Below are 24,922 nucleotides of genomic sequence, written 5' to 3' on the forward strand. Positions count from 1 at the left end.
GGTCACGAAGAGTTAGACACTAAGACTGAAGCGACTTAGCATGCACGCACACTAGATCATACCATTTTTCTCTGTATAGATACAAAATCCAAGGCATTTCCTCTGAAACAATTCTTTAAAAAGCTTTACCTATAAGGCTAACATTTTAGGGTCTGTTTAGAATTACAAAAGGCTTTTTCTCTCCCATTTAAGACTGTTGGCTGAGTGGTCCTTCATGATGTAATAGCAAGACTTCAAGTCCGGAGGACAGAAGGGCAGGCCTTCTGTGACGAGCAGCCTGGGTTCTCCTGCAGCCCCCACCCACAGGAACCATGGTGTGGCCACAGGGACTCAAACCATAGTTTGGTGAGGAACCCCGGAGAACCCACAGCTTCCTGGGAAGTACTACCACTAGAATTGAGTGTCCAGTTCTAGAACAACGGGTTCCATGTTGTACAAGGTTCCTCTTACGAGATGTCAGTTCCACCCAGGCTCTGGGAACATTTCCACTCACCTCAGAGTAACCTGGTCCTCTAAAACCAGCTCTACCAAAAAGCCTCATCCAGCGTTCAGGAGCCCAGGTCAAGGTAAAACTGCTAGGCTGCCAGTTCCAGGATGCCTGACCCCTGAGATGGTCTCAGAAAACTTTGAGCTGACTCAGGGTTGAGTATAGGTCTCCAGGGCCCTGTGGCTGGTGAGTGCCAGGATGGTTGCAGAAAAGGTTCACCAAACAACAAGGTCCTACAGTATAGCACAGAGGACTAGTCAATGTCCTGTGATAAACCACAATGGAAAAGAATAAGAACAAATATGTGTGTGTGTGTGTGTGTGTGTGTGTGTGTGTGTGTATAACTGATTCACTTTGCTGTAGAGGAGAAATTAAATACAACATGTAAACTAACTATACTTCAGCAAAGTTTTAAAAAAAGAAAAGGTTCACCAGCCCACAGCTAATGGATAGGATTCTGGATTTCCCATTCTCTAGCCATCGATCAGCACACATCATGAAAAAAAAAAGAGACAAGGAGGAGACTTGCCAGGTTGAATGGCCACTCTCTAGATGATATAGTTTTATGGTTCAGAACTTATAGACGCCACTTCCTATTTTTCTTCATTTTAATAGCAGCATTAGAATCTACGGCACGCTGTTAATCTTAGTATACATTTTTGGTGATGTTCATTTATCAAATAGTCCCAATGTCTGTTTCCGGGGTTGGAGATGGATTGTACAGATGTGAGGAAAATGACCCTCTATTTATGATTTTATGTCCTCCATTAACAAATGGGACATCTCTAGCCATGCTGATAAACCTTTTAGCTATATGACCATATTTTCTATGAATTCATTTAATACAAATGATACAAATAATCATACATTACTTTCATCTTTTATTGAATAAACTATTTCTAATAATTTTAAACATATTCATGCATTGTTTTTTGAGTGTTTAGGATGAATGGGCTAGGAGGACAGATGAATCAAGCAGTGTCCTCAAGTTTCTGCTGGCTCAATAACGGCTTTCCAGTTATTTCCAAACTTGGGGGAATAGGGTACATGTTTTGAAATTCCCACCCTGTACCAATATAAAGCACATGATGTAAAAGAATCTGCTCATCATGTAAGGTGCCACCTGTTTTCAACCTACAGATAAGGTACCGAGAGAATTAATATAATCAGGCTGCAGGCCCTTGAACTCGATTATGAGTCCTCTGTGTTAGTCACCAATGAGATATGACTCATGCCTCACCTTTCTGATAAGTATTGTTGCATGAATGGACCTGTGAGATAAGAGGTCATTTCTATGCAAATATAGACAGAAGATCTAGTCTCTCTCCTGCTGTTGTGTTCATTTCCCCATCTATGAAGTAGGGCCAGATTGGGAAGGCATGGGGTTATCAAAGATCTTTGGTAAATGTCACAGTCAGGAGTCACCCATCAACCCTGCACAACTAGATCCAGAGAAGTTATGTCTCCCTAGGTGCACAGGTCAGTGGATACAGACAGTGTGGCACCTTTCAGAGGCCACCAACACTGCTCACCTGAGCAGATGACAGAATTCCTGAGCCCAACTGTCTGAAATTAGCAAGCGTTCTCAAGACTCCAGAAGGAATCACTTTGCAATCAAGGTCCTTTTGGGGGGTCATAGATGTCCCTGTCTAGAGATGGCTGACCCACTCTGGCCCCCACTCCTGGGCTTGACCAACCCTCCGCCTCCTTTTGTCACTGTTGTTGAGTCGCTCAGTCGTGTCTGACTCTTTGCGACCCCACGGACTGCAGCACGCCAGGCTTCCCTGTCCTTCACTATCTCCCAGAGTTTGCTCAAACTCATGTCCATTGAGTTGGTGATGCCATCCAACCATCTCATCCTCTGTCGCCTCCTCTCCTTCCCTCCCCACAAAAGATAAGAAAGAGCAGGTAAGATAGAGTCACATTCTTATCTGGGACTCCAGGTGCCTGCTGGTCCCTGCTTTTCCCCGACATTAGACAGAAAAGGTTGTCTGACTCTGGATCCAAATTCTAAATCACCATTTTCTAACACCTCCCCACCATGAACCAGGACTACACCTGTTGATCGAGACACCTGCCTCTTCTTCACCATCTTGGGGGCAGGTTTGGGGTTTCCTCGGAGGGCACTCCAGGGGAGATGTGTTACTGTACCCAGAGGGCATGGGTCAGGGCAGTGATGCACTAAAAAGGGCAGTGTGGACCTTCTCCTCTGTGATTGCAAGCTGAGCTTCCAGCTTGTCTGAAAAGGCCTCATCTGAGCAGTCCTGCAGTCCTTTTCTTTTGGTCATGCCACATGTGGGATCTTACTTCCCCGACCAGGGATCGAACCCATATCCCCTGCACTGGAAGTGCAGAGTCTTAACCACTGGACCACCGTGGAGGTCCCTGTCTTGCAGTTCTGATGTTGAAGAAGAAGGCACTTCTTTCTCCAGGTTCAGCAGGAAGAAGAGTGAGGCCCCTCCACTCCCTCAGGAGAGTTAAGGATCTCCACCAGCACCTTCTTAGACGATCCCACACATAACGTCCCTGGGGCCACTTTGAGTCTGGCAACAGGTGGATAGTTCAAGCCCTTGAACAAATATACCTCTTACCTTCTGATTTAATATGGGCAACTGGATTCAGGTCTTGCCAGTCAAAAGGATAAACCAGCGCAAGGCAGGTGCAGAGGCAGAAAAGCGCATGCAATTTGGACGGTAACATCTCCGAAGCTGAGCTGCCGTTTCAGCTTAACCTTCTTTAAGGCAAAGAATGACATGGAAAAACAGACATGCAATAAATAGGACTTAAATAGGCTGACCGGTCAGTGAGATTAAGGGACTAGGAACATGATTCCATGGGTTATGAAGGGAGAAGACGCTTGGAAAAAAATGGCACATGCATTTTCTATGATGGGTTTTGGGGAGGCACTAGAGTGTTAGGGTTCTTGGTAATGCTGGATTGCAGAGCCCAGAAATAACATTTGTAGGCTGGAATATTAGGTTGTTGGCCACTAGTTTCCTAATTTGTAGCGGTCTAGTCAGGTTATAAAGAAGAGCATCCAACTGTAATAATTATAACAATCACATATCATAATCATACACATGGGCTTGTCAAGCACATAGTAAATCCTCAGTGTTTTGGCTAATGTTTCCCTATATTTGTAAAAACATCATATTGCAGCAGCTGGGGTTTTTTATGGTGCTGGTGATGTTATATTTGGGTAGAATCTCTATAATTCTGCTCCACTGAGAGTTTCAAGGAGCAGATTGTATTTGCTGTTCCAAGTGTCTAACAGGGGACCTAGCAGGCAGTCAGCGTGGAACAAATGTCAGTAGAACTGGTAAATAAAGCCTGACTCATGGTAAAAATAAACTGTATTACAGTGAGACTCTTTGCTAACATCTTATCAGCAAAAAACTATCTTGGATCTATGCCTCATCAGTCCCCTTGCACATTTCCCCCATCAGCTTTTCGTGGTGATGGAAATGGTCCAAGTCACCACCATCTATCTTCTTCTTGAATTTTGCAGTAACCTCTAACTGGTTTCCCCCAAAGCCTTCAATTCCCAATATAGCTGCTGGAGTGACAATGCCATTCCTCTTGCTCAAAGCCCCGAGAGGACTTCACATCACATAGAGCAGAAACCACAGGCCTTAAAGTAACTAAAAAGGCTCTATAGCGTGTACCCAACAGACTCCTGATCTGAGCACCCCCCCAGCCCCTCCTGCACACTCACCCACACACCCGCTGCAACCACACACCTCCTTTGCCATCCAGCAAACATTCCAGTCATCCAGGCATCCACTCCTCCTTGGAATCTGAACCTGTGTCCCACTTCCAGGAAGGCTCTCTGCTCTGATACCCAAATAACCGGCTCCCTCACTCCTAGGTTTTGGCTTCCATGTTACCTTCTCAATGAGATCTTCCCAGTAGACTACACAAAGCCATTACCAACCATCACCAAAGTTTCCCAGGGCCAGGAAAGGAGGTGATCTCTGACCTGGTTCCTCCGGGGCGCAAAAGGAGAAGACAGTTCCCAGCTCAGCAAGCAGAGCTCACCCATCTGGGCACAGTCAGGAGGCGGAGCCACGGGCAGCACAGAAGGCCGTACGTACCCTTTTGGCCCAGCACATTCAGGCCATGCCTCCATCGGGGTACTATCTGCCCTCTACTGTGATGCTCTGTTGTACAGCGTGCAGAATTGCTTACCCCAGTAACCCGTGAGCTCCTCCAAAGCAAGGAACGGTCCCATTTGTCTTTCTATTATTGATTCTTAACGAAGGGCCCAGGCTATATATAGCAAACACTCCTAAATGCTTCTTGAAGGAGAATGAAGGATACTGTCTTCTTTTGGTTTGGGCCATCAGAAAACTGAGAAACCCATTCACAGACGCTTCAGCACTAGGTTTCCAATACTGTACACAAAGTGTGCGGGGCCTGGCCGCTTAGACTTTAGTGCCTACATCCCAATTGCCTGGGTCTGAATCAAGTATGGTTTGGGATGTAACTTCTGTGTTGTTTGCTCTGAGGTTTCATCCCACCCCCCATCCTTAAGTATTATTATTACCCATCTCCTCCCTTAAACACAGAAGTTACATCCCAAACCATACAGTTAGAACCATCTCTGTTCTAAGAATGCTACCTCTTCTTAGAATTTAAAATAAAAATGGGACAACTATTCTCTTCTGAAACATTTTCCCCCCTAGCTTCAGGGAAGTAGAAGTCAGCCCTCTCTCAGGAGGTTTAATAGTGAAACAGGCAATTTTGGATGAGAAGTCCTTCTGAAACTGAATCACTGATGCTGTGCCCAAGGCCAACTAAGTAATAAAAAAGATTTTGTTTGGCAGAATTAAAGAAAAACAACCAGGAAAAAAAAAAAAAGATTTTGATATTTATTTTGCATCAGTTTTACATTTTATAAAAAGCTGATTCAGAGCTACTTGGACCAGTAAGGGGACTTGATGAGGCTTAGATTCCCGAAGAGTGAACAAACACTCCTGATTAAAGTGTCCTAGGTGTCTGAGAAGAGACTTGGGATTGGTTTTCTTGCATCTCACCTTGGTGATTTTGGTTTTTGATTGGCTTTAATATTAGGCTTAAACTCTTAAAGACAAAGAAATGTTTTGATTGCAATTCAGGCCTTCTGAATCCAAATCTTGATTATTGGTTTGGTTAAGAAATAAAAAGAAGGTGATATGAGGCCTAACTAATTATCTTTTACTTAGCATCTACTGCAGGCCAGCGCTAGATAGCTGGGTAATTTACGTAATGTCTAGTCCTCACAATAAGGAGTAGAGTTGCTGCTGCTGCTAAGTCGCTTCAGCCGTATCCGACGCTGTGTGACCCCATAGACGGCAGCCCACCAGGCTCCCCCACCCCTGGGATTTTCCAGCAAGAACACTGGAGTGGGTTGCCATTTCCTTCTCCAATGCACGAAAGTGAAAAGTGAAAGGGAAGTCGCTCAGTCATGTCTGACTCCTAGCAACCCCATGGACTGCAGCCCACCAGGTTCCTCCGTCCATGGGATTTTCCAGGCAAAAGAGTACTGGAGTGGGGTGCTATTGCCTTCTCCCAGGAGTAGTTAGGTGGGTATTATTACCTCCGTTTTACAGATAAAACACAGAGGCTTGCATTTGCAGCAACATGGATGGACCTAGATGATCTCTAGATGATCATACTAAGCAAAGTAAATTATAAAGAGAAAGATAAATATCATACGCTATCACTTAAATGTGGAATCCAAAATATGACACAAATGAACTCATCTATGAAACAGAAACAGGCTCACAAACATACAGAATAGACATGTGGTTGCCAAGCAGGGTGGGAGAGGGAAGGATTAGGAGTCTGGGATTAGCAGATGCAAACTTCTATAGACAGGATGGATAAACAACAAGGTCCTAGGGAACTATAGCCCTATAGTCCCTAGCCCAGGGAACTATATTCAGTAGCCTGTGATAAACCATAAGGGAAAAGAATATGAAAAAGATTATATAATTGAGTCACTTTGCTGTATAACAGGAATTAACACAACATTGTCAATAAGCTATATTTCAATAAAATTTAAAAATAAAAACAAACAAAACCCACTGAGGCTTGGAGAGATTGGCTTACTCTTGTACTGACTGGTAGGTTTCAGTGACTTCACTACCAAGTCCCTCCCTCTGAGGCATGTGAGAAAAAAATAATCAGTATATAGGCTCTACTTTTTACTTAAATATGCACATTTATACATAAATAGGAAAAATAAAAGTCTAGATGAGTATAAAGCCAGAATATTCTCAATGGTTACATTTAAGTGGCAAGATTACAGGTGATTTTAGTTTCCCTTTTTCACATGTGCTTTTCTAATCTGTCAACAGTGAACAAGAATCACTTGAGTACGAAAAAAAAAGGAAAGGAAACAAAACCCTAGCTCTTTCCTTGAGTAACTAAATCTAAATCGATTGCTTCCTGCCAGAAATAAGCTATATTTTTAGATATGTTGGGCTTCCCCGGTGGCTCAGACAGTAAAGAATCCGGGTTCAGTCTCTGGTTGGGAAGATCCCCTGGAGAAGGGAATGGCAACCCACTCCAGTATTCTTGCCTGGAGAATTCCATGGACAGAGGAGCCTGGCAGGCTACACTCCATGGGGTTGCAAAGATTCAGACATGACTGAGCAATTAACACTTCCACTTCCTTAGATATTTTAGGTCCAATTTAGGGATAATGTTAGATTGGAGACTTCGCTTTAGAGCACTAATTTTAGAAGAAAGGTATGCTTTAGTTTCAGTTTAAAAAACTGGAGTAGGTTTTTCAAAATTTCAAATTAGGACCCGTGAGCCAGTCATTGTACTAGGCTTTTAAGGGAGTCCCAGTGTGTGGAATACGAGTGTGTGTGTTCCTGCATGGGTACAGAGTGGGGATGAGGTGTAGGATGACAAACATGCTTCAAAGAATGCCCCGTAAAAAAAACAGGGACTTCCCTGGTGGTCCAGTGGTTAAGAATCCATCTTCCATTGCAGGGGACTCGGGTTTGATCCCGGTCACGGGACTCAGATCCCACATGTTTCGGAGCAACTAAGCCTGCACGCCACAATTACGCAGACCACGCATTGCAACAAAGAGCCAAAAAAAAAAAACCAAAAAACAAATAGTGTGTCCAGTTTGGGACTTTCCCAGTGGTTCGATGATTAAGACTCCGGGCTTCCCCTGCAGGGGATGTAGTAGGTATAATCCCTGGTCAGGGAACTAAGATCCCATCCCATCTGCCTCATTGAACAGACAAAAATGTAAAATGTCTAAAAATGTTAAAAAGTGTGCCCAGTTTTGTGATCTAGATGAAGATCGAGGTAATCTACTCTGGTTCAGGTGAAGTTAGGAGACCATATTTAGTCCAATTCTGTTGTTTTATAAACAAAGAAACTGAGGCCCAGAGAAGGGAAGCAACTTGCCAGGAACAACACAGTAAATTAGTGGCCACTTTAAGAACAGAAGATCTTGTTCCCTGACCACCCAGTCATCAGATTTGCAGCAGCAGTGAGACCTGTCCTGTAGGTGAGGAGTGAAGAATGTGGATCCTGTGGAGATCTGAACTGGAGATCTGCCCAGGAAATTCCCCTGGGCAATGGGAAGGGCCTGAGTTTGCAATCAGAAGGATCAACTCCGGGTCAGTCATTGGGTATCTGGAACCTAAATCACCTAATCATTGAAATGAAAGAAACCACCTTATCTTGTAGGGTTGATGAAGTGAGAAAATGCCAGCAAAAAGCTCAACCATCAGGCCGGCAGAGTGCCCTTTTCCCTTCTTCCCCAGAAACAAGATTAGCTTCACTGGAAGCAAAGTAGATTAGATTCTCGAGATTACCTAGGAGAGCCCAGTGATCCGAAAGCCGGTAACTGTCCTGCCAAGCTGTCAACACAGCATCAGTGCTGCAGGCTCTGGTTCCGTCAGGTTTCTCATCCTCTGCATCACTGACACTTGTGTGTGCATGCGTGCGTGCTCAGTCACTTCAGTTGTGTCCAACTCTTTGCAACCCTATAGACTATGGCCGGCCAGGCTCCTCAGTACATGGGATTCTCCAGGCAAGAATACTGGAGAGGGTTGCCACACCCTCCTCCAGAGTATCTTCCCGACCCAAGGATTGAATTCACATCTCCTGAATTGCAGGCAGATTCTTTATCACTGAGCCACCGGGAAGCCCATCATTGACACTTGGGACCAGGTAATTCCTGGGAATGGGGTCTGTTCTGTGTATCGTAGGATGTTTAGCAGCATCCCTGACCTCTATTCACCAGATGCCAAAGGTAGCGCCCCTTCCCTTTACTTGTGATAAGCAAAAATGTCTCCAAACATTGCCAAGTGACTTCTGCGGTGGGGAGGAACTGCCCCCAGTTGAGAACCCTGGGCTACATAATCGGCAAATGGGCACAGGCATGGGCCTGTCTTACCTAGGAGATGAGACAAAACCACACACTTAGAAACAGTGTTGAAAACCATCTGCATGTGTGTGTGTGCGTGCTCAGTCATGTCTGACTCTTTGTGACCCCGTGGACTGCAGCCCACCACTCTGTCCATGGAATTCTACAGGCAAGAATACTGGAGTGGGTAGCTATTGCCTTCTCCAGGGGATCTTTCTGACCCAGAAATTGGACCCAGGTCTCCAGCACTGCAGGCAGATTCTTTACTGTCTGAGCTACCAGGGAAGCCATCTACTTTAAGACAAATAACTATTACTCTGAGCCCTCTTGCTAAGCAGACGGGTGTATCTAAGTATTCAGTGTATGTGCTGCTTTAGATTTACAAAGATATGTGAATTCTTCATCAATGAATTCATATGTGATATGTATGCATCACCTCATTTGCTTTTCATCTTATTCTCCAAGTAATCTAGTTGGGGATCTTCCCATGATACCCTTGCCCAGAAGCCCTACCCCTTCCCACAATGCCCACTGGACTGTGTGTTCACCTCTGACAGTGCTGACTTTACCACAACAGCCTATCCACCAGACCACCCATTCAACCATCCACCCATTCAAACATCCACAGAGCACTACGTGCTGAGTACTAAGCAACCATAAGGACATGAAACCCCATGTAGGGGTTCTTGTCCATTTTCCCTCAAATGGAATGAAGCTGCTCCCACTAAAGGTCCGGTATCCTTCATCTTTTTAAATTTCTCATAGTTCTATGTACTTGGTGGGGGAGGTCCTTAACAATGTTCCTCTGGTTTCTGATTCACTTCTCTAGCTTTATTTCTTAAAGTAAGCTGTTTTATTCTTTTATGTGATTTTTTTTATAAGAAGCCACCCATCTTCTGTGGAGGTATCACACAATTTAGGTAAATATGACCAAACGCTCCCCATGTTGCTAAAAGGAAAACAGCGCTTCTTGCTTTTCCAAACAAAGAACTACTGTAATTGGCTCTAAGTCACTGGTTTGCTGGGACACTGGCTTCTTTTTATCTTCTGATGATCATTAAGACCTTTGGGAGGATGACCATAAGGCTCTCGTATCTGAACACAGAGGAATAATTCATAAAAAGTCTTTTATTTCTCCCAGTCCTCTTTTCACAGAAAAGTGCCTTTTTCTCAACTATGGGATACAGCTTAGCTAGAAATGTATTTACATTGACGAACTAGGACCCTGAGAAGTCTAATATTGACTTTGCACATTTACAACAGGGAATACAAAATGACACACAGTCTTCACAATCCAATGTATGAAAATCCACTACCACCACCACCAGCCAATATAATCTTTTCTTTGAGAAAGATATAACTGGACAGACAGTAATAACTAGTAAACAAAAGGCTGGGAACACAGGACTTATTTATTCCTTAACAGTGCCAAATTTACCAAAGCAAAACCAGCGGTTCTGATGGGGGTATAAAAGGCATCCTGATTATTGGATGGTAATCTGGCAAGACTTCAACTGTCCATATCCTTTGATCTTTTCACTACATTTCTGAGATACACACAACACACAAATCTTATACACAGGGAAGTAAAATCCTAAAAATGGTATGCCACTTCATTTATTCCAACTCTAGAAGAATCAACACACATGGAAACCCTACAGAGGTCAAACAGTAAAGGAATACCATAGATGGGATTATATTCAGTTATTTTTCTATAAGTGACATTTTAAGCAACTATACCCTTGTTTGATAAAAAAAAATATTTACTCCATTCTGAAACAGGCTAAAGGCAGCTTGAACATCAGACTATAGCAGCAGTTCTCAACCAGGGCAACTTTATTCCCCAGGGGACATTTGGCAGTGTCTGGAGACATTTTTGGTTGTAATGACTGGGAGGTGATGATTACTGGCATCTGGAGGGCAGAGACCAGGAATGATGCTAAACATCTTACAATACACAGGACAGACCCACAACACCATTTATAGCTCAAAATGCAAATAATGCTGAGATAGAAGGACCTTGGTATAAAAGGATGTGGGTGAAGCTGTATCCTTCAATAATAAACCATATTCTTTAATAATAAAGACATATTTATTCCATTCTGAGACAGGCTATAGGAAGGTAGATGCCTGGTCAATACAAGGAAGAACTTTTAACATCATCAGGTCATTTATGATGTATTCCTCACAATGTAGAGACAGCTCTCTACCATAAAAAGGATTCTAACCGAGTTAACTGGTCCCATGCTGGGATGCTGAAAAAGGTAGGGGTCCTTGGGTGTAATTAGACTCTGAGTTTTCACCTTTATCAAAGATGTATGATTCCATTTAAAAGCACCAGCAAACATTTCCTACTTTATACTTATTATTATTGAAACTAGGAAAGAGAAAATGCAATACCTGCTCCATTAATTTGTTTTATTTCTACCATATTAGCTAATGGGATCAAAACTTAATATGGACATTATCCCAAATGTGTAATAAGCAAGTGACTTCTGCAGAAAAATCTAAAGCCTCTTGTCCTGGGCACAGCTGATACAACTCTTGTGCAATCATTTCACAACCTAAGAAAAGAGATATGGCCAAAAAAAAAAGAAGAAGAAGCAACAGCAGTTCCCTATTGTGGAACCAATTTCGTTGATTCTACTCATATTTAGAACACGGGAGCTCATTTGCCTCCACTTTGCAAATATCCAGATGTTTGCTGCTGTCTGTGGCTTTCAAATCACAAATGGTTAAGTTATCTAAGATCTCTGGGCCGTTGGAGGCCATATTGGGAGCATTCTGGTGCATTCCATGCCAGTTAAACCATATCTCATTGAAATAGTAGAGCTTTAAAGGCTTTGACAAATGAAAGTTTACTGAAAGGGACAACAACCCAGCAATAACCAGACAGATGGGGGAACAAGGCAGCAAATCACATGAGGAGCTGTTGAAGGAAACAGGGATGTTTACGCTGGGGGAAACCCAGATGGCACATGACAGCTACAGTTCTATGGAAAAGGGATGAGTCCTACATGGACCCAGACTGTAGACCTCTGTCAGCTGGAGCTCTTTGACAACTACCACATTCTCTCTATCACAGGAGCAGTTTAAACGCACATCTGCAGAACACCATCAAGCATGCTGGAGAAGGAATTCCTGCATTGGATAAGGGTGAATGTGAACTGGACGGGCCAAACTAGATAACCCTAACCCTAGGGCTCCCAGTTAGGTAACTTAAATGAGCTTAACAGACCCTGTGTAATAGAAAAAATAGTGGTGGAGGCTGCAGTAGATGGGACCATCTGAAAGGGTCCAAGTCTATCCCAGTTGGTTGCTGTCATGTTGGAATGAGCTCTTCAAGTTACCAGATCTTCATTTTTTTTTCCAATTAAAGCCAGAAAACCATATTTGTATATGAAACCTATTGATTTTTAAAGAAGAGCACCTAATCCAATATTTCAGAGCATGATATAAGTTAAACAGAAGATGCTGTGGCCTCTGGGAGAAACTGTAACAACTTCCTTAAAGATGCCCTAACCACCCTCAACCCTAAGGGACTCTGACAGTAAATAAGGCAGGAGAGAAAGCGTACAGATTCTAGAATTACAGTCACATCTTGTCTGCAATTTGAATCACCAGTCTGGCCACTTCAAGCTGATATTCAGATGAGCCGACCAATAAATAATTAATAAGGTCTGGCAAGGGAAAGCTAACTGGGGAACCACAAGTCACTAAGAACTGCATTGCACAAGATGTAAATGAGGAAAGGCTTCTATTTCCCTCTAACAGACACCTTTTCTTCTAGTATGCTACATGTCAAAATGAGGCAGGGAAGAGAAACAAATTTTCTCAGCTGTCTGGCTGCTGAGAAGGTCAGGCCTACCATAGTTGGTAAATAACTTTGAAACTCTTGCCTGGCCCCCAGAAACTGAGCCAGTGATCAACTAGGGAAAATTCAAGAGTTTCCTCTGGGAGAGGACGCTTCGCTAAGGGAAATAATCCTATTCAACCCTGGTTCCCAGCTCCCTCCAGAAATTCTGCTGTCATGTATAGGTTTTCAGTTGTCAACAAATCTTTGCACACACACATATCTGTACCCAGCCATATCCAGCACAAAGACAAATCTGCTAAATTAAAAAAAAAAAAATAGTTTCCATGTCTAGCTTCTATTCTGAATTTTATCTGATCCCATTAAAGTTTTAAAAGTAAGCTGGCTAAAATAAATAAATAAAGCAACAATACTCCAATAAAAAATAATTAAATAAAAAAGTAAGCTGGCTATACAAAACAGTATTTTTAACTATAGTCATCATGCTATATGTGATATCCCCAGGGCTTATATATTTTATAACTGGATGTTTGTGCCTTTTGACCATCATCGCTCATTTCTGAATTTTAGTTTATGTTGAACATCAGTTTAATAAACTACCTTTTATCCCACATTAAAATTTTTGATGGGGTATATTTAAACAGTAAACTGGCTATTATGTTAGCATTAATTTCCCTGCCTTCTATGATGGTATGTTTCATTAGTAATTCTTTTTTTTTTTTTTTTATTAGTAATTCTTGGTTTAGGTTTTTCAACACCCTGAGCAGAGCAAAATATTTTTTATGTTTAGTAGATTATATTTCTTGAAAAGAATAAAGAAAAAGACATTGAAACTGGTATAAAATTTTGGCAAACGAAGCACAGGGAATTCAAAGTAGCATAATATTAGCATATCAGAATAGTAACAAAATCTGACATAGCTTCATTTTTAAATTTTTTTTGGAGTACAATTGCTTTACAATGTTGTGTTAGTTCCTACTGTACAGTAAAATGAATCAGCCGTACTTATACACAGGTGCTTGTGCTTACTCGCATCCAAGTCTTTGCAACCTTTTGGACTGTAACCCACCAGGCTAAAGCCACCAGGCTCCTGACCATGGCAAGAAGACTGGAGTGGGTTGCCACTTCCTCCTTCAGGCGCTCTTCCTGACCCAGGGATCGAATCCGCATCTCCTGTGTCTCCTGCATTGCAAGCAGATTTTTTCCCTGCTGAGCCATCAGGGAAACCCACTTGTACGTATATCCTCTCCCTTTTGGACTTGCTTACTATTCAGGTCACCACAGTGCACTGAGTACAGTCCCCTGTGCTATGCAGTAGCTTCTCACTAGTCATCTGTTTTACACACAGTATCAATAGTGTATAGTGTCAACTCCAACCTCCCAATTCCTCACACTCGCCCCCTTATCCACTTGGTATCCATATAGCTGTTATCTATGTCTGTGTCTCTATTTCTGCTTTGCAAATAGGACTGCTTTACTTTAAAGAGCATATTCATTAGCTTATTTGTTTTTGCAAGATGAGTGGACCAGACATAACAATGTCATCTCACTATGCAGATGGGAAATTTGAGACAGAAACATGAAGTGACTTCCCATTCTGCCCCAAAACACAGACTGCTCCCACACTCTGGTAAATCTCCATAATTAATATACCTGGAGATAGTTTCATCACCTCTCCTCTTCTCCTCCTATTATCCATCCTCCACAGAGCACCCAGAGGAACTCTTGAGAAAAATGTGAATCTATCAAGTCTTGCCTCGGCTCTGGGCTACCCACTGCACTTGAAACAAAGTCCGGATTGCTTACCTCAGCCTCCAAATCTCTGCCTGACCTGGATTCAGCCTCATGCCTCAGCCACCGTCCTCCTTCCCTTCTGCAGACTCCCTGCCCTCAGCCATGCCTGGACCAAATCAAGCTAGTTCCCATCCCCATGTGCCTGTGGTTCTCTCCACCAGAACTGCCTGTCCATCTTCTGGAGGCTCATCCTAAAACCATCTCTTCTTAAAACCCAATCAAGAAGCCCATCTCTCTCTCACACACACACACACACACACATGCACATACACACCCCAGTACTCTATTACAGCATTTTTCCCCCTTTGCTTTAAAACATCTAGTCCTTTCCAAACTGACCTTGCTCATCCCATGGTTCTAGAAAGTGAACTCCATGAGAAGAGAAACCACACTGCTATACTCACTGTGCCTGACATTTTGTTGGTGCTCAATAAAGATTTCTTGAAGTCAATGAAGGAATGAATGAATTTTGTACTAGGAATCAACTGGCCCACTTAATTCAGTTGATACCTAATTAGATAGCAGAGTTTTTCTTTCTCCTCAACTGCTATGTTTATTTTTTTAAACTATAAGCTTATATATACTAGACTGTTAGACTGTCTATTAGTGTGTTATGAGTCATTCCTGTAACAGGGAGCAAAGGACAGGACTCTGAACAGGTGCTTGGCTTCATAGAGAAAGGCAGTAAGAATCCATGGCCTGTCTCTTCAAACTACAAAGCTTCCTCAAAATTCTGGAAATTCTGCTAAAAGGAAAGCCTACATTTTCTGCCTGTTCACAACCGTTTCATAGCAATTACTGCTGAGTGTACTTACATTTTTATGTTTTTAAACTAGTTTCCTTAATGCTGAAAATACTGACAAATGGATATGATTAGCCTTTCTAAATAAGAAAAAGAGTTGCTTTTTCAGTGAAAGCAAAAACAAAAAAAAATCTGGAAATTCTGGAACAGTATGATTTTAGAGCTAAATGTTCCCCTTCAGCTTCTCTTCACTCGTTACTTTGTCCTCAATGTATCACGTTTATGGAAATTTCTCAATGTCTCAGGAAGTCCGCCCTCAGTTATCAAAAGAGTCTTGAAAAAAATTTCAGGCTTAAGATGAACCAAGGGATAAATAACCTCAGGATGATCTTCGTTTCCAGGAAATATCCATTTTCTAAGGTGTCAGGGTAAGGATACGGATCCCTAACACCAGCTGGCATTCTCAGGGCTCACTCCAGTTGGCCAGGTACCTAGGTAGCTCTTTCCTTGATGCTCAACGCTGAGAGTCTCAAAGAGGGTGGCAAATGGTATCAGATCACAAGCCTAACTGGGTGCCGGAAACCGTACTCCTCACCACTGAAGTTTAAAAGGTACAGATACACAGTGGAAGCTAAATGAGGAACCAGCTGCCCAGAGTTCTGCTAGCTAGAAACTCCTCCAGATGCTGAGCAAACCCTTTCATACCTCAGGGAGAATTTCTCAGCTGTAAAAGAAGTGAAGTGAAAGTCCCTCAGTCAACTCTTAGAGATCCCATGGACTATACAGTCCATGGAATTCTCCAGGCCAGAACACTGGAGTGGATATCCTTTCCCTTCTCCAGGGGGTCTTCCCAACCCAGGGATCGAACCCAGGTCTCCTGCATTGCCGTTGGATTCTTTACCGAGTCACCATGGAAGCCCATGTAAAAGGAGTGGCTGAACCAAATTAATCACCGCCCCCCTCAACTGTGCTAGTCCTTCACCCCCAGTGGCTTGAGTAAGAAGGGTCCATTTCCACGCAAAGCATCATCACCTCAGCCATGGCAGGAGTTCTTGCACAAATGGCCGAGGATGGGGGAGATATTCAGAGCCGATATGAGACGACGAGTAGCAGAGACGGCGAGAAAAGGCCAAGTGCGGGGCGCTCTCACCAGCTTCGGTAGGTCCACCAGAAAGCCCTTCGCGAGGAAATCGGAAGATGCTGGCAGTTCACCGGTGCCTCCTGGAGGCCAGAAGGCCATCTCCTCCCCCCTGCCCCTCCCCCTTCCCCTTGTATGGTCCAGGCCAATACTTAATGCCCAGATCCCCGAGTTCGGTGTTAGTCCAAGACCACGTACTGTGGCTTCCGTGACTGTCAACACTCTGAAGCATTTCACCCAGCTCCTACTCAGAGAGACCAATCTTCCAGCTCAGCATTCTTACTGGGGTCAAAGGTAATTTTTGCAAGACTGATCTGTTAACACAAATCCGTCTAGAACCTGATCAGCTTAGTCCTTCAAGGGCGGCCACGCACCTCTCCCTCCTCCCGCCTCTCACCTCCGCAACCTTCCTGGGAACCACAGGTCTGAATGAAAGCCTGACCTTGTCGTTTTCAGAGATAGAAAGGTCTACGAGAGGCTCCAGGGGGTGATGGGGAAGAGAATGTTCTCTGCTTATATATATATATATATATATATATATATATAAGCCTCTCAGGGTATCGCAGCCTAGAACTCTTGAGTTGTGCCTAGTGTGTGAGGGAGTCGAGGCGGGCCCGCCTTGTTTTTCTGATTCTGATCTCACTGCAGCTTCTCAGAACTGGGCTCCGGAAGGAGCAACACTCCCCAGAGGGAGGTGTGTGTGTGTTTCTTTTGAGCACGCGGATGACCCACGGATAAGAAAGCTTCCGGTGCTCCGGGATCCCGCGGCCGGCCAAATTCCCTCTTAGCACCAAATTCTTAGAGGTTACTTCCCCGGGGGAAAAAGGTCTGAGAGAACTGAATTCAAATTCCATCACCCTCCCCGCAAAGATCCCAGCTAGGAGGGCGGCGGGGACTGGGTGCGGATTGAGTCCTAGTCCCCCAACCTCCAGCACCCCCATCGTCCCATCCCTATCTTCCCAGCGCACCAGCCTCCCGAGCACCCCCATTTTCCCATTCACCCCATCCTCCCATCCCCCAACATCCCAGCCACCCACCCCCACCCCACCCGCAGCCCGCGGCCGCTCGGGGCTCCGGCCAGCTCGGGGTCCCTCCTCACCCGGACGCCGCGGTGAACTGCTCACGGGAACCGGGACAAAGCTGTACGATCCCGCCTGCTGCCTGCTCGCTGCCAGCACGGCGGGCTCTGTCGCCCGCAGTCACCGTGGCCGCGGGGCGCCGGGGCGGGGGGCTGCGCTCCGGCTTTGCGCACGTTCAGCGCCGGGCGATCTGGTAGCCCCGACCCTGGCCTGCCCCGGCGTCGCGGGAGGAGGGACGGGGAGGAGCTGTGTGGCCGCCGGCCTCCCACCGGTCGGGGCGCTGGGACCGGCGAGCCCCGCGCACACCGCACTGCCCCAGGGCCTGGAGTCCGCAAGCTGGACCCAGGGGTTAACTTAGCCCTCTACGCCACCCCCAACCCCGGGGACCTACCCACACGTGTAGGGCGGGTGCTGTGCCCCCACTTCCTGTTCTCAGCCTCGATTCTGATCAGACCTTTCTCAATTTCATTAACTCCCTGCTTGTTTATTTCTCTGAACCCCTGGCTACTCTTTCCATCTGTGATCCGCAATGCCCGGCGTATCCCGCCTTCGGGTCTGTAGTATTACCGCATTGGACCCCAACTCAGAAATTATGTGGAAGATGCTCCGGCTTGGAAGACCTGCCCCTGAGTTAGTTTCATTTCTCCGTGTAAATACAGTGAAGGGCATTCAGTAAGCGCTTTTATGATATTGGGGGAAACGGTGTAAAAAGGAGCCATCCCAGTTCTTTGGGGTTTAACTGAAATCCCTTCCTTTATTTTCCGATGCTTTCTCCTCAATCCACTTTCTAACTTAATACTATTCATTTAAAGCTTCAGTGAGAGACGCAGAGGAAATAATTTGAAATTCATGAGCAGTTAATTCTTTGTTGTTTTTTTTTTTATTATTTTTGGCAAGGTTGACAGGTATGTAGATGAAATTTATTTCATTTTTATTTAAGGAGGACTCGGAATAAGACGGGTTTGGTCCCTGGATCTGGACGATCCCCTGGAACAAGAAACGGCAACCTACTCTCAGTATTCTTGCCTGAAAAATCCCATGGACAGAGGAGCCTGGCAGCTACCTTCCATAGTGTGGAAGAGTCCCACGCTACTGAATTGATGTAACACACACACACTGGATAAGAAGGCATGGATTATAGTTCCTTTCTCATGCTAATATTATTAGTGGCCATGAATTTGAGTATGTTCTTTATCCTTTTTGCTTCTCAGTTTTCTCATCGGTAAAGTGGAGCTAATCAAAATACATTAGTCAGAGGCACCTTGTGAAAATGAAATGCAAATATACATGAAATACTTAAGACGGAACCTGGCATGGGAGAAGCATTCACACTGGTATCTAACAGTATTATCTTTAAAGAAGCTGTGACATTTAAATCTAACAATAGATGCAAATTTAAATTAAACTATTTCAGCCTAATGACAGTTTCCTGTACTTCTGGAATAACCTGTGATACAAATTGCCCCAGAATATTAATCTAAAAGGGAACATGATATGCTACTCGAGGTCTCTCAGGACCTGCTCCCTTTGCCCTTAAGACTGTGTGAAGATTTAGAAGACAGAATCAGAAGATTCATCATCCCACCTAAAAAGGTGGTGGGCTTTGAAAGCAAGTCTTGAAGCCTAGTATGAAATAGTTTATTTCTTTGGTCAATGCCAGCTCTACGCCTTCTCTCATTGTAATCAGATCACACTCTCTGAGGATGTTAGAGTGACTAGCATTTAGCAGGTTAATGTCCTGAGAAGGTTTCCAATGTAAGGGTGCCAGATTCAGTAAATGAAACACAAGACACCCCGTTAAATTTGAATTTCGGACAAACCACAAGAAGGTTTTAGTATAAGTCGATTGCATGCAATATTTGAAACCTACTTATACTCAAAATTATGTGTTGTTTATTTGAAATTCAAATTTAACTAGGCTTCCTATACTTTTTCTGGCAACCCTAGTCCAGTGAAACGAATAAATAAGCCTCAGATTCCAAAAGGATGGCAAGTCAACATAGACATACAGATTATAAGTTGGGTCTGATAAGGGTTTTGTTTTTGTTTTTAATATAAGAGCTCAAAGAATTAAAAAAAATTTTTTTTGGCCATGCTATGAGTCATGCAGGATCTTAGTTCCGCAGCCCAGGATTGAACCCTCAGCCCCTGCAGTGCAAGTGCAAAGTCTTAACCACCCCCTAGCCATGCTAAGTCTGTAGTGTCCAACTCTGTGTGACCCTATGGACATTAGCCTTCCAGGATCCTTGTCCTTGGGATTCTCCAGGCAAGAATACTGGAGTGGGTTGCTAGACCCCCAGGGAAGTCCCTTATTTTTGTTTTGATGTGGTGAAAAAAAAATTCACTTCTGTTTAAAAATTGATTCTGTTTTGAACTGTTTTGCCATTTCTTACCTCTTCATTCTTACTTCCGTTTCCCATTAACATAGCAGTGCTTCCTAACTCTGATGACTCTGTCTTACATCAAGATATTGGAATAAATAGTGATAATTCACTCAGTAGTGTTTTCAAATAGTGCTTATTGAGGGCAGACTGTATGTTAGGTTCCATTTCAAGGGTGACTAGCCCTGGAGGCTAAGGAAATGACACCATAGTGGGCCAGCCTATGTAGGTACATCCAGGACTGTGAGGTTTCTAAGAAGTGAGTTATTACTTCTCCTTGAAAGGGGTGGAAGTGAAAGGCATACATACTGCACAGGGTCCACAGAAAAGAGACTATGATACAGATAAGCCGAGGAGGGAAGTCCTTGCGTGATGGCTGTGCCTTGACCTGGAAACTAACCCATCCTGATTAAAACAATGAAACTGGAGGGAACAATGGGATTCAATAAAACTGAAAGTGTATAATTGGAAACTTGGAAATCTTTGAGTTCCTTAGAAGATAACAGAATGTAAAAGGAAAAAAAGGTTAAGTTACTTAAATTTAAAATTAAAACTTATCCCTGCTTGAGAGAGTGCACATTTTCCAACTCTGTCTGCAGTGATTTCACATGGATGGCTTGAAATCATCCCAGTGAGAACCTCACGTTATAGGAATCAGCAAACACTACGAAATGTGATCTTTGTCCCCTCTAGACAGCCAGCACACCTCTGAGTGGTTAGCTATACTGGCCTGAAGCTCAATATAGAGACCTGGACGGAAGTCGTTTATTAGGAGATAAAAGTACTGAGAATATGCATGGAATTGGCACGGAGGGTTTAAACAGAGCCAAGGTAGAAGATAAAATTTTCAGTAACATCACATTCATGGAAGAAGGTAGGAGGAAAAGAAGGCGGTGAATGAAAATGAGAGGTTGGTCAAAGTGAGGATAGAAAATGGGAGAGAGAAGCTTTACAGAAGTCAAAAGAGAAAGGAGTTTTAAAAGTGTGATTGACATGACTGATTAAACAGAACGGACTAAAGCAAGGGCTATGGGATTTCCCATTTAGGAAGGTCTTGTTAACCCCTAAATCAACTTGAGTATAATAGAGCAGTGAAGGCAGGGGGTCAGTAAGGTAAAGAGATGAGGATACGAAGACAATATGTGTAGACTTTTAAGACAGTTAATGCAAAACAAAAGAAAAGACACCTGGCAACAGTGTGAGTGAAAGAAGAAAGGAGGAGAGTGAAAATCTGGGGGAGGGTCAGGAGATCTGCCTGAGGATGTTGGAAGCTTTCTGAGCCCTGAGGTGACTGGAATCCACTCCTTAGTCATGGAGTCAGTCTGTCAGGTGATGAAATTTCCCCAGGAATGTTTGCCACACTAGAAACTAGGCCAGAGAGGAGAGTTACCTCGGCCAGGACTTGGGAGAGCAAATTAGCCAGAGGCAGTGAAGAAAGGAAGGAATTAATGTTAATGTAGAAATATGGAATTTTTTGATAGAGATCTAAGCAAAACAAAGGAGAAAATATCGAATATGAGGGTTCCCTCATAACCCCAACCTCATTAGGTAATTATTTAACAATGTGGTGCATATCTTTCAGATATCTTTCCAGAGGTAAATGTAGTAATTAAGAGGGTTGTGTCAGACAGACCTGGGCTCCAATTGAGTTCTACCTTTATTAGCTCTAAGGCCTAGGGCAATTTACAGACTTTTAACCCCTCTAACTGAGGGGTTAAATAATTGTTAAATAATTACCTAATGAGGTTGGGGTTATGAGGGAACCCTCATATTCGATATTTTCCCTTGAGGCTCAGCTGGTAAAGAATCTGCCTGCAATGCTGGAGACCTGGGTTCAATCCCTGGGTTGGGAAGATCCCCTGGAGAAGGGAAAGGCTATCCACTCCAGTATTCTGGCCTGGAGAATTCCATGGATTGTTCAGTCCATGGGGTTGCAAAGAGTCGGACACAACTGAGTGACTTTCACTTTACTTTCACTTCCTAATCTGTGAAATAGGAATAATAATAGCATCTATATCACAGGGGTTCAATGAGTATTAAAATAGATAATGCATGTAAATTGCTTTGAACAATATTTGGCAAGCAGAGTGAGCACTTGATATTTAGATGTATGTCTATATATCTATACATCTGTACACACATATGTATGTATACCATGCACCTAAGGGAAAGAGAATTCATATCTCTATGACCACACCACACACACACACACACACACACACACATATATACAGCTTTAGAAAAGAGAATTCATATCTGCATGTCTACACACATACTAGGAATAACATGAATAACCAGGAAAAACTGAAAAATATTGGTTATTTCAGTGGGTTGGAGGGACCTACCCTGAGGCAGAGTGACAGAAATGGGAAGGTAGAAAGTTGCGGTAAGAAAATGGGATTTGAAGCTTAATACTTCAGAGATGAAGCACTTCCAGAAGACACCAGGTCTCAGACGCTCATGCCTCTAAATTTCAAAAGTGGAGAGAAGACAGAGTATCTTTTATTCAGTATTTTAGCCAATTTCCAAAGTCATGATCCAATGCCAGGCTTAGCCATCCTTCCTCCTTGGCAGTGTCTTAATACCTTCTAGAGACTTGGTTGATTTATGGACTCTTGGAACTATGGATGTCACAACTGACTTGTTTGTATCCATTCAGTAACTGGACTCTAAGATCTGGGTTGCCAAACCAGTCTCCAGGACATTTTTGCTTGCTCCAGTCATTGATAACACCCCTACTAACCTCAGTCAAGATGTAGGAGGCTTTGTACTAAGACCAAGACACCTGGTTTCTCTCAGTGACACTATGATTCATAGTCACTTGACTGTCTTATCCAGCTGCCAAGTTATCTGATTCTGCACCCACAGTGTCCTCAATTTCTCCTTCCCATTTCCACAGCTACCACTTTAATCAAGTCCTTAAAAGCTCTACCTTTGACAATTATAAAATGTCTCTTTTGTTTGCATGAGTTATAGGTGCTCATTCAACTAATCTAAATTCAATGTATATTCTTTTAAGCTTTTTGTCATATAAACAAATAATACATATAAACTACATTATTGGTCATTTTTTTAATATTCTATTTTAACTTAGCAGTATAATACTAGGTCTTCCCTGGTAGCTCAGTTGTAAAGAATCTGCCTGTCAATGCAGGAGATGTGGGTTCCATGGGTTGGAAGATCCCCTGAAGGAGGAAAAGACAACCCACTCCAGTACTCTTACCTGGGAAATCCCATGGACAGAGGAGCCTGGTGGGTTACATCCATGGGGTCACAAAAGAGTCAGACATGACTTAGCAACTAAACAACAATGGTATAATACTAACTTTTTAGCAAGCTAATAAATACACATATGCAGTATCATTTAAAAAGGCTGTATATTATTTTCCCTTATAATGAAAATCTGGAAAGCTGAGTTTAATACCTTTTTATTAGAAAACTAGGTTATTTATAATTCATAATTTTTGAAATAGCACTTCTGTGCATATTCTTAAAGTTATATTTTTGTACATGTTTTTTAATGATTTCTTTGTGATAAATCCCTAGAAATAGGTTTTCTCAAAGTATATGCATTTTTAAAGCCTTCTAACTCTTTCTCCCACTTCTGTGGGTGCCCTCACCCCAGAAGACATTGTACCAACTTGTGACAAAATTGCTTCTTTAAAAATGTTGGACTTGTAATCATCTTACTTCCCCATTCAGAAACGGTCAATGTTTCCCATTGTGCACAGGGAGAAATAAGGTCCAGATGTCCTGATGTGGCGTTTGTGGCCTTCTAGGATCTGACCTCAAACTCCTTTTCATTTAGGTCTCTTGTGTTCAACTCACTTTATACACAGTCATTCTGGCCTCCATGCTGGGGCATCACTTTTGCTTGTAGAAGCCTGTCCTTCTGTGCTGGATCCTGACGAGAAGTACATATCATCCTCAGACTGGTTTATTTGATGAATGTTTGGTAAAGTGACTGTTTCTAAAAGTGAGAGCAGGGTTTAGGGAATCCCACAAGGCATCATGCAATGCCTCTTTAGACACCCTGGGCCTCAGGGAGCAAATGGGAGAGACTTCCTCGAGGGAGTTGGGCCTGAGGCAGGTCTACAGGAGATGGTAGGGAAGATGAAATGCTTGGACAACGGCTACTCAGTGGAAGGGGTGCCTGGTACCAAGACAATAATACAAATCCCTTATAGAAGTCCATACAAAAGTCAGCATATGAGGAAGCTACAAAGACCCGCATTCAAGTTGTGCAGAAACAGTAGAGGCTGAGAACAGAACTACAGCTCTGTCTCTGAAGGTGGTCTCTGAAGGTGGTCTCCGAAGGACACATGATGGCAAACTAGCACCTTAGAGAAAACAAGACCAGTCTGCAAATCCTCTCTCCCCAGAACAAGTGTTCATAACTCTCACCCTGGATTGGCACACATTTCCAGCTTGTGCTGATCAGGAGAAGAGCTGGAATCCTAGACCCAGCACATCCTTCTCCTCCTGATCCTAGGGATGGTCCCAGATGTCAACCAAGTTCCTGCTCCCTAATAGAGACCCCATGAAAGCTCCTAGAATACATGTGTGTGCTTAGTCACTCAGCCGTCCTGACCCTTTTGTGACCCTGTGGACTGTAGCCCGCCAGGCTCCTCTGTCCACAGAATTCCCCAGGCAAGAATCCTGGAGTGGGTTGCCGTGCCCTCCTGGGGGAATCTTCCTAACCTAGGGATCAAACCCAAGTCTCCTACATTGGCAGGCAGATTTTTTAATCACTGCACCACCAGGGACAGCCATGAAAGCTCCTACAAGCTGGTTATAGGAGGAAGGGAACATATGATCCAGAATTCACAAATGAACCCTGACTCTCACCCTCCCAGGCCTAAGTGCAAGGAACACCAGAACTTCCCAGAGATCTAGATTCTGACAATAACACCATTATGTACTGAGTCTGATTAATGTTCTCACACTCAGCTCCCAACAGGAAGTAGACAGATCTGGTCTAAGTAGGCTTAAGCCCTCTAAGCCTCAGTTTCCTTGCTTGGAAACTACCTATATTTCAGACTTGGCATTAGGATTGATGAGATAATATCCATAACTCCTTCCTAGAACAAGGCCTGATGCACAAAAG

At 43.5% G+C, this 24,922-nt stretch overlaps 1 protein-coding gene across 4 annotated transcripts in view; it reads right to left on the reverse strand.

The window, feature by feature from the left end:
* The window catches only part of PLA2G7 (phospholipase A2 group VII), a 34,255-nt gene extending 16,516 nt beyond the window's left edge, over positions 1–17,739 (reverse strand). Inside the window, exons 1-2 of one of the 4 annotated variants that reach the window (XM_043450370.1) lie at positions 17,455–17,739; positions 3,079–3,221 (exon numbers count right to left, since the gene is read on the reverse strand). In XM_043450370.1, coding sequence (XP_043306305.1) covers positions 3,079–3,187 — 109 coding nt within the window. In that variant the 5' untranslated portion in view covers positions 3,188–3,221; positions 17,455–17,739. Of the gene's footprint in view, positions 1–3,078; positions 3,224–16,249; positions 16,371–17,454 lie in introns of those variants that run through there. The other 3 variants (XM_043450372.1, XM_043450373.1, XM_043450371.1) reach the window with 3 other exon arrangements.
* Between the last annotated feature and the right edge of the window lie 7,183 nt (positions 17,740–24,922).

The sequence above is a fragment of the Cervus canadensis genome, chromosome 28, assembly GCF_019320065.1.
Source record: "Cervus canadensis isolate Bull #8, Minnesota chromosome 28, ASM1932006v1, whole genome shotgun sequence".
In the NCBI taxonomy this organism is placed as follows: Eukaryota; Metazoa; Chordata; class Mammalia; order Artiodactyla; family Cervidae; genus Cervus; species Cervus canadensis.